At 48.2% G+C, this 17,938-nt stretch overlaps 1 protein-coding gene across 2 annotated transcripts in view; it reads left to right on the forward strand.

Annotated features, from left to right (window-relative positions):
• Positions 1-1,321: 1,321 nt before the first annotated feature.
• The window catches only part of LOC142000779 (protein-arginine deiminase type-3-like), a 41,393-nt gene continuing 24,776 nt past the window's right edge, over positions 1,322-17,938 (forward strand). The window contains exons 1-2 of one of the 2 annotated variants that reach the window (XM_074975331.1): positions 1,322-1,546; positions 16,982-17,090. In XM_074975331.1, the coding sequence (XP_074831432.1) occupies positions 1,455-1,546; positions 16,982-17,090 (201 nt within the window). In that variant the 5' untranslated portion in view covers positions 1,322-1,454. Of the gene's footprint in view, positions 1,547-16,909; positions 17,091-17,938 lie in introns of both variants that reach the window. The other variant, XM_074975329.1, reaches the window with a different exon arrangement.

Consider the following 17,938-nt stretch of genomic DNA (forward strand, 5'->3'; position numbering starts at 1 on the left):
TTGCAGTGTGAGGAGGGCTTAGCTAATTGAGCCAAGACTGAAGGACTCTTGACAAACTGGCTGAGCTTGAGCGTGGTGGACCAGAGCTGAGTCTGAGATCTCACTATCGGCACATTTCAAAGCACCGAAGTCCTATTTTCAAAAGTGACTTACGCACGTGGGCCCAGATCCTCAGAGATATTTAGGTACTAGTCCAAGTCCCATCAACCTACAAGGAGACTTAGGCCCTATTTTCAAAATTGTCTGGGCACTTAGGAGCCTAAAACACTTTGGTGCCTTTGAAAACTTTATCCTAAATGCCTACGCTCCCCCCAGCCCACATTCAGGCCTCTGCATCCCAAATCCAGTCGCTGTAGAATTCCATGCCAGGCTCTTCTGTTCTGGGCAGTGTGCTAAACGCTCATGATGTTACTGCTTTCAACTTGAAAGCATCATTAAGTCCAGCACACGAGCTAACCATAATTAATTGCTGCTGGGGTTATTTTGCCAGGGATCAACCCCCATTGTGAGGCAATAGGTCATTGGCTATTAGGTTGCACAAGGTCATTTCCCAACAATAAAAGTATAAACCAAAGAAGTCGGAATCTGAGGCTTGCTTTTAGTTCGGTACAAATTCAGTCCCATGCTTTGCTCCCCAAAACACCAGTGCACCATAGGTAAGACATAATTGTTGCGCGCACACACACACACACACACACACATTGAGCACGGGCCCACGAACTCTTGAAATGAAGTGGCTCAGACGGGGCACCCAAAATTAGTGAAAATGTAGGCCTAAGCCTCTCTGTGCCTCAGTTTCTCCATCTGTAAAATAGGGATAACAGCACTCCCTCAATTACCTCCCAGGAGTATTGGGGCTTAGTAGAAGATGTAAAGCACTACATGACTGCTGAGAGTTATTGTTGTTACAGCTTTATAGGCAAAATTATAGACATGTGCAAACATATACAGACGCCCCCTGAATGAGCTCCATTGCGGTGAGTGACCAAGTTTGTTCCAGGAACATGCTAAATATTTTAAGATGCTGGCTCTTCTTACATCCGCAGTTTCTGTTTCCTTGGTGTGCAGGTATGTAAAAGAACCCTACAGTACATGGACAGGCAGGCACCAGAGAGGATGCTGATCTACTCCCAGCCCTGGAAATCGGCAGTACCTTAGATAACAACTGGTGTTTCCCCAAGTTAACCTGTCTCTCTTTCCTCCCATTCTTTCACCCCCTGCTGATGCTGCTGACCTCTAAACAGCTGATCACAGCTTCACAACCTGCCCCTCCAATCACCAAGCAGAGATCCTGGAGGTGGGATTACATCTATCTCCAGCTAATCACAGCCTACCGGAGAGAGAGAGAGGAGGGGTGGGACACTTGGCCCATGCCTTTTAATCTGATCGCGCTAGCTCATCTGCTGTAAACAGAGCAGCACAAGAAAGACTGCAGCTGAGAGAAGGGTACAAACATGTCCCAGCAAAGAACCATACGGCTATCCTTGCAGCAGCATACTAGCATGGTCTATGTGCTGGGCACAGAAATCTCCATTGACATACAGGGGTAAGAAATGCGAGCTTTAATAGCTGGCGGTTCTCTGATCATTTGGCTCTTTACTGGTGTCAGCTTTAAAGGGATACTGTTCCCTGGGTTGGGGAAGGCAAGGGGTGCAGTGATGGTAAAAGTAACTTGGAATGAACTCAGCTAGAAATATGTTGTTGTAAACTGAAAATTATACCCTGGGTGCCAGCAGCCACATATCAGACTGGGAACGACTAAACAGATAAGGGAAGTGGCATTTTCTACTGGGCTCCAGATGCGTGTCTGTCTAAAGTCAGGGGCCAGATCCTCACTGGTGCAAAGTGGCTCGGCTCCCCTGAAATCAGTACAGCCGTGCGGCTCTATCCCAGCTGAGGCTCTGTTTGGTATGCTCCGCACGCGTAGTGTTTGTGCACGCATTATTGTTAGGGATGAACGGCTTGGCTGCAGAACTCCGAGATTCTTTGCGATGCCCAGCTCTCCGCTGGCCGTGCTTGGCTTCTCATACCAGTGGCGTGGAGGCCGAGATCGAGGGAGGGGAGATTTTGCACCCGCTCTCTGGGATATAATGCGGCTTCCTCACTCCAGCACCCTATTTTGTCTGGAGTGAGGAAATTCACGGAGTTCATTTACTGGCACTAAGGGACGAGGAGAAAGTTCAGAGGCAGAATGGTTAAGTGACTTGCTCAGAGAGTGGAGCAGGCTAGTGGCAAAGTCAGGCATTAGAATGGGAACTCTTGAGTCCCTCCTGCTGGTAGAGTACATAGGGCTGCTTCCTCCAGGGAACTCTTTGCCATCACCTGAGATTGTACATGCAATCTCTTTAGGGGAGGGGCTCTCTCTTCTTATGCATATGTACAGCCCCTAGCACAGTGGGGCACCGATCCCAGACGGGGGCCTCTGCATGCTACTGTAATACAGATACTTAATAAATGAATCCGCAGCATCTCCAGCAGTGCCGTCTTTTATTATTTGTATTATGGTAGCCCCTGCGGTTGGGAAGGCAGGGGGAATTATCCCTGGTTCGATACCCAGGGCTGTAGGAAATCAGGTAAAGTTGCAAAGAATACATTGGAATTGAAGGTGGGGTGAGATCAGAGTGCAGACTTCCAGGTTCGCCTCCCTGTAGACACCCACCTGTCTTTATCTGTTATCCTGCAATGTCCCTCCCTCTTCTTCCCGAGAAATCTGAACCTTTGTAGTTGCATGTTGCAACTGCTGCTGAACTCCAGGCTTCCCGGTGCAAGGCCCGTCTGCAGTTGTGTTTCTCTCCCGGGGGAAGCAGGAAAGATCTATGTTGTATCACACTTATCTCCAGGTGTGACTGTTCGTTATCAGGGAGCAGGTGACCTGAGGCATCCCAGACCTCAGCCAGAGATGAACAAAAAGCCTCTGACAGCTATTATTCAACATCGGTTGCCTGGCAGAAAGCCAGAAGTTAAATAACGGAATGTCTCTCTGATGCAACTTCTTGCTGCCACTTGCAGGCACACAGAGGATCTAGCCAGCTCCCCAGCCTCATGCAGAGCTCCAAGGCCAGCTCTTTGCTGCTGGGTGGCTCGAGGGATGGGATATTCTCTTGGTCACTGTGATGCTGGCAGACCAGGTGCCAGCTCAGGTCAAGGCCCTTAGCTGAACAAGGCCCCTGAACACTGACAAATGCATCGCTGGTAACCAGCATGGCTCACCTGTCTTAGTGTTGTTATTCTAGGTATTAGAATGATAAACGTGTTTAGTGTTTAGACTTTATGAAGTGCTTGTAAGTTGCTGCCTGCATGAATCTCACTTACAACAGCTGTATCCCATGCTTAAGTAAGGCTGCGAGTTTGTCCCAGAGGTCACGGACTCTGGGACTTGCCATGACTTCTGCAGCGGCTGGTCCTCTTGGCTCAGGGGCAGCTCAGGCAGCCCCTGCACCAGGCATACCGGCAGCTGCTGGGGCAGTCTCGGTCCACCGCGTCCCCCCAGCAGCAGTGTTTGGCTGTGGGAGGGGGCAGGGGGTTGGGGCACCGGTCGTGGTGAGGCGGGCTCGGGGCAGTGCTTACCTGGGGGGCTCCCTGAAAGTGACAACATCCCCCTCACTCAGCTGCTAGGCGGAGGCGTGGCCAGGCAGCTCTGCTCGCTGCCTCCGCCCACAGCACTGGCTTCGCATCTCCTATTGGCTGGGAACCGCAGCCAGTGGGAGCTGTGGGGGCGGTGGTTGCACACACAGGCAGTGCGCAGAGCTGCCTGGCCACCTCTCTGCCTAGCAGCTGAGCAAGGGGGATGTCACCACTTCCAGGGAGCCCCCCTCACCCCGTCCCATGCCACAACCCCCAACTTCCTCCCACATCCAAACTCTGCTGCTGCTGGGGGCGGGGGAGGCATGGAACCAGGTAGGGAGCCTGCTGGCCCTGCCAACCATGCCCCCCCAGCATCAGCGGGGGTCCCGGGCCAGCTTGCTCCACACCCATGAAAGTGCATGAGTAATTGTCCCATCAGCTTGAACCAGCACCAGTGGGGAGCTGGGGCCGCAGGCCACCCCCCGCATCCTTCGCCCCCCCAAGCAGCCGGGCCACCCTCCCCCAAGTTTTATTCACTGGTATTTTTAGTAAAAATCACAGACAGGTCACAGGCCATGAATTTTTGTTTATTGCCCGTGACCTGTCCGTGACTTTAACTAAAAATACTTGTGACTAAAATGTAGCCTTAGTTATAAGGTAATATTAAGTGCTTGCTCTGAAACGGGAAACCTCCCCAGTCAGGAGAGGAGCATTACCAAGTGTGAAATACCAGTTTGCCCCAGGAGGCATTATCTCCTGCCCAGTGAAAGAAGGCCCATCGACACGACACAAACCATTGTGAGACATCAGAGGACAAAAGACTTTGTGAATTGCTTGCTCCACACCCATGAAAGTGCATAAGTAATTGTCCCATCAGCTTGAACTCTGGGGGAAGGGGATAAAAACCCCTGGCAGGAAGAAACTGGGTCTTTATGGTTCTTGGACTTTGAGGGGCAAGGATTTCTAAGCATAAGCAAGGGATCCCCAGTACTTGGCCTGGGTTAGCCTTAGAGGACTTATAGAGCTTGGACATAAGACTTACAGCAGCTTCTATCCCCTTTTGAACCCGAAGACTGGAACTCATTGGTATGTGTACGTTTATCGTATTTACAAGGTTAAAGAACTCATTTCTTTTTCTTAGTTCATCGATCTTCACATAGTTTATTATAGGATTGGCTACAAGTGTTGTCTTTGGAGTAGGATCTAAGGTGCAATTGACCTGAAGTAAATGATCAGTCCTTTGGGACTGGGAGTAACCTGAATATTGTTGTGATTTTTGGTGTAAGGGATCACGTATCACAAAGGTAGGTTTATCTGGGTGGCAAGATAGATAGGAGTACCCAAGGAGACAGTCTGTGAGTACTGAGAAGTTCACATTGGATTTGTGAAATCTAAGTATAGAACTCATACCCAATTTGTGCTGTGTGCCCTGCTTAACAGTCTGTCCTGAGTTGGCACTCGTGCTGTCTGGAGCCACTCCAGACAGCTTGACAGTCACTGTTTCAAATCCAGTCAAAGAAGATTAGAAGTTGTTAGTATGGGTAACATGCTGGCTAAGTGTGTTGTCTTCCTCCAGTGCCTGGTTCATAGAGATAAAAGCCTTCTACTGCTACCACATAGTGAAATTACTCCTTTAGGTCACATGGCAGAGACCAGTATCTTGGAGCTAAAGAAGTGGGGTTCAGTCTCCACAGACACCGTTTTGGGTGGGGGGATCATTACACATCTGATGGCTGTTTGGTAGCCTATTTGGATTGAGCACAGTTCATAGGAGACAGGTGTCTGTCAACACTGGCACCCTTGTTCGTTTTCTCAGTGGAAGGGCCAGGGACCGAATGGCCTATGGTCACTGAACTCAATCTCCTCTTGTCCTTAGGAAGGGTCTCCCCAGGACAGTGCTGATGCATGTTGGCAGGGCAGCGTACAGGAAGTTCACCCCATTGCGGCCTGAGATGCATCTGCTCTGGGAACCAATCCGCTCCTGCTTTCCTTCCCCATTCTCATCCTGCAGCCAATCTTGTTGGACCACAGTCCAGTCCCCGACCTTCATCATTGCCATCATGTATATTACAGTAGCCCCTAGTGGGCCGAGTTGAGACTGGGGCCCCTCTGAAGGGAATGCACTCATCACGACAGGGCCTCTGTGGGGCCAAGCATGGCATAGTGTCTCTTTCCCCATCCAGTGCCCCCTGCTGATGGCCTCTCTGGTCCTCTGCCTCTTCCCACGATTGGGCCTTCCAGCCATGTCATAGTTTCGTCCACACCTTCTGGAGTAACAAAGTCCCACCAACAGAATTTCACTGTTGTTATATCAGGTCTCTGGCCCCAATTCTGGGCCCTGTGGTCCTTGTGCGCCCTATGCTCAGGGGTTCCAGTCATCCTTTGTCCCCTTGTTCAGCCTGTGTCACCATCCCAGTGGCTGGTAGGGAAATGCAGGCCCTCACACTACACCAGGTTCCAGCTTGGGGATCCTATAACCAGTAGCCCAGGTCTGCTCAGTACTACACGGTGCTGCTACTTCCTTGGGCTTCTTCCTACTCAGCCTCTCTCAGGTCTTCTCCCCACAACCTCTGTGGGCTCACCTGGCTCTCAGGACCCCAAATTAAAGCATAATCTTGAACCCACTGCCACCCTCCTCGGGCTTGGCCTTTCATGCCTTCCTTCACTGAGCACCTCCCTGGGCTCTCTACCTCCCCGGAGGCCTAGATCCTGCCCTTTTACCAGGGCTTATCGCTGGAGCCTGTTCCATGCCTAGCGGCTGCTTCATCTCTCCTAGCCTCTTGCCAGACTTCCCTACTCAGGATACAGTCCCAGGGCCTACTCCTCCCCGAGCTTTCTCCTCACACATTCTCTAGGCCCAACTGATCATGTCGGCAAGAGCAAATGGGACAAATGCCCACTTTTGTCGAAAAAGTCCAGACAAGGCTTAAAAAAGGGACTGTCCTGGCCAAAACGGGACATACGGTCACCATAATCCTGCCCCAAAGAGTTTACAGTCTCAATAGTCAAAGGATTATGCTCCCCTACCTTTACAGCTGGGGAAAGTGACACACAGTGAGAAATACATGACTTGCCTAAGGCCACACATGGGGTCGGTGACAGAGCCAGAAATGGAAGCCGTATCTCCTATATCTCAGTCCTGGGGCCTGAACCACAAACTAACTTTTAAATCCCAACGAGACTCTGTAAAATCAGGCACTCACCTGATTTCCTGTCTCCTCCAATCCTGCCTTAATGGCTCCTCTTCACTGAGATTGCAGCATACACTCTGTGAAAGACCCTGCTGGGAGTGCAGTCTGCTTCCTGCATTATCCCCCCAAACCCTCCATATGAACAACTTTCAATCTGCTCTTCCTAGAGCTACTCGGCCCCTCTGTTTCCATCCCTCTTCTGGCAGCAGCAGCCCCCTGGTTCTGTTGTGGTCACAGGGCCTATCAATTTACCCTCACAGTGAGCTCAACTGTCAAAAGTCAGTGTAAGGTCATAAGATGTCACAATCACCTCCTACAACAGATGGGGATGGGAAAAGGGAGACAGACTGGATTGGTCCAAACAAAAAGGCCGATTGCTACAACTCTAGGACTGTGTTAGGATCATGTCTGGTAAACAAGAAAAGTGTGAAACCAAAAATCAGTGAACCAAATGTGGTGTGTTGGAAACGAGGCCTAAATGGTGGACCAGATAATGAGGGGATGGGCCACTCCGCCCACCACCCCCTCTGTGGGACCTTCAGAAAAGAGACATTGGGAGAGAAAATGGCTACTGGAGCAAGCTTCACCATCATGCCTGCCTCCCCTACCATCTCCTGGGACCTTTGTCATCCTGATCCTGAGAGATGTCCTGACTGGACTGGACCAGAGAGAGGGACCCAGATGACCTGGCTACCTCCACCAGCTCCAGCTGAATTCCAAACACCACCTGGGATGAAACAGGATCGGACTTTAACAACAGCAAGACCTCCAGCCCATCTCAGCTAACTTCTCTTTTCCCTCAAAGGACAGTGATTAGCGTTTCTGATATTAGCTGAAAGACTGTCCAACAAGGGGTTTTTCTTCTAAAAACTCCCTCCAGCTCAAGGAAAGGGAACAAGGGATGTTGTTAAAAAGAAAGGTTTATTTAATACAGTACATTTCAGATGCTTTAACTGTCCTTTTCCTGTATCTTTAATAAAGGGTTGAAAGGATTTCTAATCATAGATTAGATTAGATTAGATTAGATTTGGGGGGAGGGATAGCTCAGTGGTTTGAGCATTGGCCTGCTAAACCCAGGGTTGTGAGTTCAATCCTTGAGGGGGCCATTGAGGGGGCAAAAATTGGGGATTGGTCCTGCTTTGAGCAGGGGGTTGGACTAGATGACCTCTTGAGGTCTCTTCCAACCGGGATATTCTACCACTATGATACTAATAGCGTGTTTGCCATGGTACTAAGCAGACCGAGGTCTCTGTGCACCAAACTCGGAACCTTGTTTAATGCTGCTTAATGTTGGACAGTGACTGGATGAGGTTAACGCCTTTGGCCCATATAGTCCATCTAAATAAATACATCTCCTCCACAGACTGTCCAGTTGCTCAGGCTCATGGCTTCCTCAAAGCTCTTTATGTTACATGCTGCAGATGCGAATTCCCTTCAGGCAGCTATTTGGACTTAAATGCAGAAGGGGAGCCCTGCCTGTGTTAGGGGAAGAGAGGGCAAAGTGTTAGTCTCTAAGGTGCCACAAGTACTCCTTTTCAAAGTGTTTGAGTTGCTCTTGTGTTTCCTTTTCCCTGTGCTATCTCACGGTTGTACAGCAGGGAAGTAGATGGGCTAATAGTTTTATAGTTGGCTCAGAGAATGGCTTGGAGTGTCACTGATGCACACCGTAAATTTAGAGCTCAGGCTGTCCTTGGAATCAGAGGAAGGGAGGGGAGCTTCACTGTTGTGTAACTGCATCCGGTAGCTTGGTGGACCAGCCACCACCAGGCCTGCAGGAAGAGGGCACAAGGGGGCAGTTCTGGGTGTGACTGGCAAGTGGCAGGATTGCCAAACTGAAGAAATCAAGCACCAGGCGATGTGGAATGCCCTCAATTAGAGCTGAGTGAATCATTGTTTTTTTCTGTTCAGTGACCCAACTGAAAAATCCCGGATGCAAGCTGTCGGAGTTTCAAACTGAAACAGAACTCTTTTCTTGGTTTGTTTTTCTTGCTGAAACAAAACAACTGAAAAAATACTTTGTTCGGGTAGAAGGAAACATTTTGAAATGCTGGTTTTGAAGTGACACTTCAATTAGAAAATGTCAATTCAAAAGGACCCGGCTTCTTTAAAAACAAAATGAATTGCAAAACCATTCAAAAGAACCTGGTTTATTTCAAAGCAAAATGGCAAAACGGTTCGTTCAGAAAATGCTGACATGAAAATGGCTCAGAAACCAGATATCAAAGATTAAGAATCCCCAGTGTATTTTTTCTCTTTCATGATTTCATGAGTTTTGGGGGCTAACTCATTAGTTTTTAAGCACTTGGGGTTGGCAACACTGCACTATGGCGCCTTTGCTAGATGCAGCATGTCCCAAACAAGAACAGGGAACTTCCTGGAAAATACCCACAGGTAGAGGCTAAGGGTGGTAGCTGCATTCCTTGCCTGCCAGACTTGACTACATCCCTGACAGACCCGCCTCACATCTTGGCTCTCCTGTCTTTAATCATCTTTGTGCCCCGCCTATTGTGAGTCTTCGTAACAGTTAATACCCCAGTCTCTGGGGCTGGGGCTGCACGGTGGGGAAAGCTTTGCTAATCCTTATCTACATAGGCAGCAACATACTGGTCACAGATTTTTGTGATGTGATCTCTTGTTTGTTCGGTGCTTGATGACTAACACTTGGCTGTTCCCTCCGTGTCAGGTGGAAAAACAGTGGACTGACATGAGTTTGTCATGAGTTCTCAACCATGGAGCCAACCGTCCTCACTAATCTTAGAATACCAGGGTTGGAAGGGACCTCAGGAGGTCATCTAGTCCAACCCCCTGCTCAAAGCAGGACCAATCCCCAACTAAATCATCCCAGCCAGGGCTTTGTCAAGCCGGGTCTTAAAAACCTCTAAGGATGGAGATTCCACCCCATCCCTAATTGAGCAGCATGAATTGGCAGGACGAAGTAGCTGTGTTCAGCCAGGCTTTTCCTCAAGTGATAATCCTTATAAAAAGGAGGCAGTCCCTCCTCCAAACTCTCCTTTGCTGCAATGCCCACAAAAAACTGGACAATGGTTAGGCCACTGCTGTGCTGGGACCACTGCCAACGTGCTGACCAGTGCTGTCTCAGCGTTTCCTTGTACTCCCCCGTCTGTCTGTATCCGTCTGCTGGTTTGTAAGCCCCTGGGGGCAGAGACCATCTTTTTGTTCTGGATTTATCCAGCGCCAGGTGTGACTGGGTCCCGGTCCGTGACTGGCGCTCCTCAGGGCTATGGTAACCCAAGTCATAAATAATAAAAGGTGAAGGAAACAGCCTCTCAGGTTGGGACTCGGCTCAGGGCTATGAGCTTTGGGAACGGATTCGGACCTTCCCAAGGCATCCCCCCAGCTCTGCGCCAGACAAGGGGAAAGCTGAGCTGGGTTTAATCCCTTGTTTGCTGGGAACCAGATAGGGCTACTGGCCATTGTCACCTCATGCAGAGGGTCGCCAATGACTGGGGCACTTTCTGCTGAGGTGAGGAGGACATGCTGGGAGAACTGCCTTTGGAACACCTGTCTCCTTCCTGACCCTGCACTGCCAAAAGGCAGCACAAGCCAGGGCCTGCCAGCAAGCAGGCAGGTTCCTCCATCCATGAAGGACAGCTGGGATAAACTTGTTCTTTCTGCTTTGTTGATTAGCAGGAAATCTTAACTCCACCTGTTTGGCAACAGCTTGTTTCCTGGGTCTGCTTCTGGCCAGGTGTGACTAATTCAAAATGATCTGGACTAATGACTAAAGGGGGGAGGGGTAGCTCAGTGGTTTGCGCATTGGCCTGCTAAACCCAGGTTTGTGAGTTCAATCCTTGAGGGGGCCATTTAGGGATCTGGGGCAAAAACTGGGGATTGGTCCTGTTTTGAGCAGGGGGTTGGACTAGATGATCTCCTGAGGTCCCTTCCAACCCTGATATTCTATGTTTTCTCTTGAAGAGGTTTGCATGGCTGCTACAGGAAGGATCCTCACCCTAACCACAGAGATCGTGACTCATGGGAGTTAACAGGAAAGGTGGATGCTGAATGACAAGCTAGGGCTCCCAATTGTGACCGGTGTCCTCTGCCCCTGATGGCTCCAAGGGGCCATTCTGCTGTCACTGGTTAGGAAGGGGTTTGAAAACATGCATCTGAATGATTGAATTGAATGCATGGACTGGATTGTCTCCGGTCAACCAGAAGTGCTCTGCTTTATGGCATGTCTTCAAGTCACCAGGGCCTGACGAAATACATCCTAGAATACTCAAGAAACTGACTGAGGAGATATCTGAGCCATTAGTGATTATCTCTGAAAAGTCATGGAAGACAGGAGAGACTCCAGAGGACTGGGAAAGGGCAAATATAGTGCCAATCTATAAAAAAGGGAATAAGGACAACCCAGGGAATTACAGACCAGTCAGCTTAACTTCAGTACCTGGAAAGATAATGGAGCAAATAATTAAGCAATCATTTTGCAAACTCCTAGAAGATAATAAGTTGATAAATAATAGTAGCATGGATTTGTCAAAAACAAATAGTGTCACACCCAACCTAATAGCTTTCTTTGACAGGGTAACAAGCCTTGTGGATGGGGGAAGCAGTAGATGTGGTATATCTTGACTTTAGTAAAGCTTTTGATACTGTCTGGCGTGACCTTCCCATAAACAAACTAGAGAAATACAACCTAGATGGAGCTACTACAAGGTGGGTGCATAACTGGTTGGAAAATCATTCCCAGAGAGTAGTTATCAGTGGTTCACAGTCATACTGGAAGGGCATAACGAGTGGGGTCCCGCAGGGATCAGTTCTGGGTCTGGTTCTGTTCAATATTTTCATCAATGATTTAGATAATGGCATAGAGAGTACACTTACAAAGTTTGCAGATGATAGCAGGCTGGGAGGGGTTGCAAGTGCTTTGGAGGATAGGATTAAAATTCAAAATGATCTGGACAAACTGGAGAAATGGTCTGAAGTAAATAGGATGAAATTCAATAAGGACAAATGCAAAGTACTCCACTTAGGAAGGAACAATCAGTTGCATACATACAAAATGGGAAAGGACTGTGTAGGAAGGAGTACTGCGGAAAGGGATCTGGGGGTCATAGTGGATCACAAGCTAAATATAAGTCAACAGTTTAACAAGGTTGCAAAAAAAAGCAAACATTCTGGGATGTATTAGCACGAGTGTTGCAAGCAAGACACGAGAAGTAATTCCTCCACTCTACTCCGCGCTGATTAGGCCTCAACTGGAATATTGTGTCCAGTTCTGGGTGCCACATTTCAGGAAAAGATGTGGATCAAATTGCAGAAAGTCCAGAGAAGAGCAACAAAAATGATTAAAGATCTAGAAAACATGACCTAAGAGGGAAGATCGAAAAAACTGGGTTTGTTTACTCTGGAGAAAAGAAAACTGAGAGGGGACATGATAACAGTTTTCAAGTACCTAGAAGGTTGTTACAAGGAGGAGGGAGAAAAATTGTTCTCGTTAACCTTTGAGGACAGGACAAGAAGCAGCGGGCTTAAATTGCAGTGAGGGCGGTTTAGGTTGGACATTAGGAAAAACTTCCTGCCAGAGTGGTGAAGCACTGGAATAAATTGTCTAGGGAAGTTGTGGAATCTCCATCATTGGGGATTTTTAAGAGCAGGTTAGACAAACACCAGTCAGGGATGGTCTAGATAATACTTAGTCCTGCCAGGAGTGCAGGGGACTGGACTAGATGACTTCTCGAGGTCCCTTCCAATTCTACGATATGTGAAATATTCAGCAAGCTTTTTGTGGTCCCAGGTTCAATTCCTTTCTCTGCCACAGACTTCCTGTGTAAACATGGGCAAGTCACTTAGGGGATCATTTTAAAAGTGCCTAAGTCTCTTAGACTCTGATGCAGAGCTGGGCAAATAACTGATTTTCGGTGCATTGGCAGTTCTGAAAAAAAAATGGTTTAAGTTGAACAGCATCTGAAATGTTTCAGATTTTTCCTTGAATTGAAAAAGTTCATTGCAGGCTTGTTCCAGAGCAGGGATTTGGAATGTGGGTCTCCCACGTCCTAGGTGAGCGCCCTAATCACTGAGATAAGACCACTAAGCAATCTTCTACCACCATTACCGCCTCCTTCACCTTGTCTGGCCACTTTGTGAATGGCTCAAGCTAGTCATGTCAAATTTGTCAGTGCTTTCCAGTTGACCAAATCTTAATTTTTCCTCAAATAACTATTTGTCCCAGCTTTACTAGGAGATATTTGTCTCAGATTTACTCCTAGGTCCTGGTGATTTTTAATGAGACTTAGGCTCCTAAACCACTTAGGCACTTTTTGGTCTCCCTAAGCCTCAGTGTCTCTGAGACCCTTAATCTCTCTGTGCCTCAGATCCACATCTGCACATTAAAGTCTGAGATGCTTACCAGATGGTGATGTCAGCCATAGAAATCCCTTAGATTGATAAAGACCCATGTATTCCTACACGCACCCTTGCACACCCCCAGTCCTCTAACCCTGCTCAGGAAACCACCACATGGAATAGGGCATTTACAGAGCATAAGAAAGCATTGCTAATCCCAACCACAAGGAAAGGTATCGGAGGGAGTAGCGGGTTTATAGGAAGATTTAGTACCACTCTCCAATGTGGTATTACCAACGTCTATTCCTATAACCTGCCACAACTGTACCCAGAGAAATGGGGAATGAACTTGTCAAAAGTTAGGGCAACTGCACCTCTAATCCCCCTCTGAGGTCCCTCAAGGGCACCCACTCCTGGCTCCTCAGCCATCATCTTTCTTGGGTAGAGACCAGTGTCTCTCTTCCTCCTGATTGGGGTTTTTCCAGGCTGCAGAGTTCCCCGTCTATACCATGATATACCCAGCAAGCCAGATTGCTTTAAATGGGCCAGCATCTGCACTTTGCTTTCTCTTAGCCCTGGTCTGCGCTGCGGGGAGGGGGATCGATCAAAGTTACGCAACTTCAGCTATGTGAATAACGTAGCTGAAGTTGACGTACTTAGATCGACTTACCGTGGTGTCTTCACCGTGGTGAGTCGACTGCTGCTGCTCCCCCATCAACTCTGCCTGAGCCTCTCGCGGTTCTGGAGTACAGGAGTCGAAGGGAGAGCGCTCGGGGGTCGATTTATCGCGGGTAGACTAGATGCGATAAATTGACCCCTGCTGGATCGATCGCTGCCCACCGTTCCGGCAGGTATAAGTAAGCACCTTTATTTTTAAGGTGAAAGCATTACAGAGAAAACCTATTACGATAATAAAGATCCTGCACATGTGCTAATAAGCCTACCAAAGATCACCCCCCAACTCCGGCAGGGGCTCTGGTAGGAGGCAGTCCTTCAAACTCCACCACATGGGGTGGTTACAAGTTCATAACAGCCTTAGCTCAGAATTAACACCACCATGAATAGCTCAGGCTATGTCCACACTACAAATCACTTTGGTGCAACTTACATCGCTGAGGGGTGTGAATAATAAATGCTCCTGAGCGACGTAAGTTACACCAACTAAGCGTCAGTGTAGACAGCGCCATGGCAGTTGGAGAGCTTCTCCTGCCAACATAGCTACCACCTCACGTGAAGGCAGGAGTTATGAAGCCAATGGTAGAGCTCTCTCTTGTCTGCTTAGAGTGTCTTCACCAGAAGCATTACCATAAGTGCAGCTTGCGCTGCTGCAAATGATGTAGTGGAGACATAGTGTTAATCTTTCCTTTATACTGCTTGGGCCCTTGACCCTGAGATTCCAAGAACAGGCAATCACCAGACAATGATCTCCTTCTCAGGACACAACTTCCAAAGGCTGGGTTTTTGCATAACCAGAGGTGGGAATTTGCATTCAACTCCCTGTAGAGATTCCCCAGGCAAACCACTTGACACTATTTGTCCCCAGAGCCCATTCGTGTCTGGCACGTTGTTCATTACAGTACTTTGAAGTTCATAACACTTCCCAGGATTCAAGCCCCCTCTGCCTTCTAGAGAGAGGCTACATATAATCCCAACCCACAATAATACATAAACCACACGTAAAAATACATTTAATACAATAGACCCCAAACACACAAACTTAATTCAGTAAGGTTTCCTAAGACTATTGCAGGAAATTGCCATGTCTGTCACAGAGATGATTGGTAAAGTCTCTAAGTATTTTTCTTCGGGTGTAAATGAACTGGCTGATCCCTACCTAAAGCTTTAGCAAAGCTTTTGACACAGTCTCCCACAGTATTCTTGCCAGTAAGTTAAAGAAGTATGGGCTGGATGAATGGACTATAAGGTGGATAGAAAGCTGGCTAGATTGTCAGGCTCAACGGGTAGCGATCAATGGCTCCATGTCTAGTTGGCAGCTGGTATCAAGCAGAGTGCCCCAAGGGTCGGTCCTCAGGCCGGTTTTGTTCAATATCTTCATTAATGATCTGGAGGATGGCGTGGATTGCACCCTCAGCAAGTTTGCAGATGACACTAAACTCAGAGGAGAGGTAGATACACTGGAGGGTAGGGATAGGATACAGAGGGACCTAGACAAATTAGAGGATTGGGCCAAAAGAAATCTGATGAAGTTCAACAAGGACAAGTGCAGAGTCCTGCACTTAGGGCAGAAGAATCTCATGCGCCGCTACAGACCAGGGACTGAATGGCTCGGCAGCAGTTCTGCAGAAAAGGACCTAGGGGTTACAGTGGACGAGAAGCTGGATATGAGTCAACAGTGTGCCGTTGTTGCCAAGAAGGCCAATGGCATTTTGGGCTATATAAGTAGGGGCATTGCCAGCAGATCGAGGGACATGATCGTTCCCCTCTATTCGACACTGGTGAGGCCTCATCTGGAGTACTGTGTCCAGTTTTGGGCCCCACACTACAAGAAGGATGTGGAAAAATTGGAAAACGTCCAGTGGAGAGCAACAAAAACAATTAGGGGGCTGGAGCACATGACTTAGGAGGAGAGGCTGAGGGAACTGGGATTGTTTAGTCTGCGGAAGAGAAGAATGAGGGGGGATTTGATAGGCTGCTTTCAACTACCTGAAAGGGGGTTCCAAAGAGGATGGATCTAGACTGTTCTCAGTGGGAGCAGATGACAGAAGGAGTAATGGTCTCAAGTTGCAGTGTGGGAGGTTTAGGTTGGATATTAGGAAAAACTTTTTCACTAGGAGGGTGGTGAAGCACTGGAATGCGTTACCTAGGGAGGTGGTGGAATCTCCTTCCTTAGAAGTTTTTAAGGTCAGGCTTGACAAAGCCCTGGCTGGGGTGATTTCGTTGGGGATTGGTCCTGCTTTGAGCAGGGGTTTGGACTAGATGACCTCCTGAGGTTCCTTCCAACCCTGAGATTCTATGATACGACTCATTCCCCCCGCCCCCAGTTGTGTGTCAAAAACTTGATCTAAATTGGGGAAATATTACATGAGTGAATATGTGTAAATAGTTAATAGTTCTCATGGATATGGAGCATAGTCTCAGGGTTTTGTAGGACGAGTAAGACTACTTGTGCACTGTAAACCAGTGGCTCTCAACCTTTCCTGACTACTGTACCCCTTTTAGGAGTCTGATTTGTCTTGCGTACCCCTAAAGTTTCACTTCACTTAAAAACTACTTGCTGACAAAATCAGACATCAAAATACAAAAGTGTCACAGCTACACAATTACGGAAGAGTTGCTGATTTTCTCATTTTTAACCATATAATTATAAAATAAACCAATTGGAATATAGATATTGTATTCACATTTCAGTGTATGGTATATCGAACAGTATAAACAAATCATGGTATGAAATTTGCATTGACTTCACCAGTGCTTTTTATGTAGTCTGTTGTAAAACTAGGCAAATATCTGGATGAATTGTACCCCTGGAAGATCTCTGCGTACGCCCAAGGGTACATGTGCCCCTGGTTGAGAACTGCTGCTGTAATCAGTTTCCTTTGTGAAGCTTTTGACACCAGATCTCAGCTGTACCTGCCCACCCCAAAATACTGAATGAAATCTGCTCACCTACAGCAGGTCTTCTCCATCATGGAGTACGGACTCTTGCAGTTTACGTCAGAAGCTTCCATGGGTGCCACTTACCTCACCCACAGGAATTCCCTCACCTTAGAACAGGAGCAGTCACATGACCACTGTCTGGCTCTGTAGCGTCTTTACGGAGCTGAAGTCGGGAGCGGACGGGATTTCCAGCTGCAACAGTAACTGAATGTCCTCCTCTGCCTCAGATCAGCCCCGAAGGACGCCACGTCGTTCGATGTCCGTGGCACCCCTGGTGTTGACATCTATATTGTCCACAGCCCTGAGGTTGCCAAGGTACCAACGTGCGTGCCCAGATGGCCCCTGGATGCCAGGGTGGAGGTGGTGGTGACTATGAAGGCGCCAAGCAACGCTGTCAATGATAACAAGGTGAGTTGGTCATGGAGGGGGAGAAGCACCCTTGGAAAAAACGATGTCAAACTTCCACAAGCGTAGGAGCAAAGAGCTGTTACTTGGGACTTGGACCAGGCAAAAGGGTGTTTGAAGTTGGACAACAGACACTGTGCCTTGGCTGGTGAGATGTCTGCTTGCTAAGGGTGCCCACGTCCTGGGCGTTAGAATGAGCGGGGTATCCCATGAATCCCTGGGCGATGCGTTCCCATTTGGGGCTTTCGTCACCTCACGGACTGAGAGAACAGCCCAGTTGTAAAACCGCTTCATTTCAGCAGCCGGGACCTGTTGCTTTGGTTTTACTTGCTGATGGGTTGTTTATTATTTAGACTCCTTATCCTATTGTGCATTTCCATGAGGGAGCAATACAACTCTAATCTACATTAGGGTTTGTATTATAGTAGCACCCACAGGCCGCCTTGTCCTAGGTGCTGTACAAACACAGTGAGAGGCCGTCCCTGCCCAGAAGAGCTGCCTAAATTAGTGGTTTTCAAACTTTTTTTCCATTTGAAGACCCCTCAAAAATATTGAATGGAGGTGCGGACCCCTTTGGAAATCTTAGACATCGTCTGCCGACCCCCAAGGGTCCGCGGACCACAGGTTGAAAACTCCCGGTCTAAATGGAGAAGACAGACAGTGGGATAGTATAATCCTCATTTCACAGATGGGGAACAGGGACATAGAGAAAATAAGGGACTTGCCTGACGGCACAGAGCCACAAATTGAGCCCAGAACTCCTGAGTCCTGGCCCAGGTCCCAAGCCACATGACCATCCTCTTTGTCTTAAACTAATGAATTTTAATGAAGGAGTCATCTGCACAGCACTC

Source organism: Natator depressus, chromosome 18, assembly GCF_965152275.1.
Source record: "Natator depressus isolate rNatDep1 chromosome 18, rNatDep2.hap1, whole genome shotgun sequence".
Taxonomy (NCBI): Eukaryota; Metazoa; Chordata; order Testudines; family Cheloniidae; genus Natator; species Natator depressus.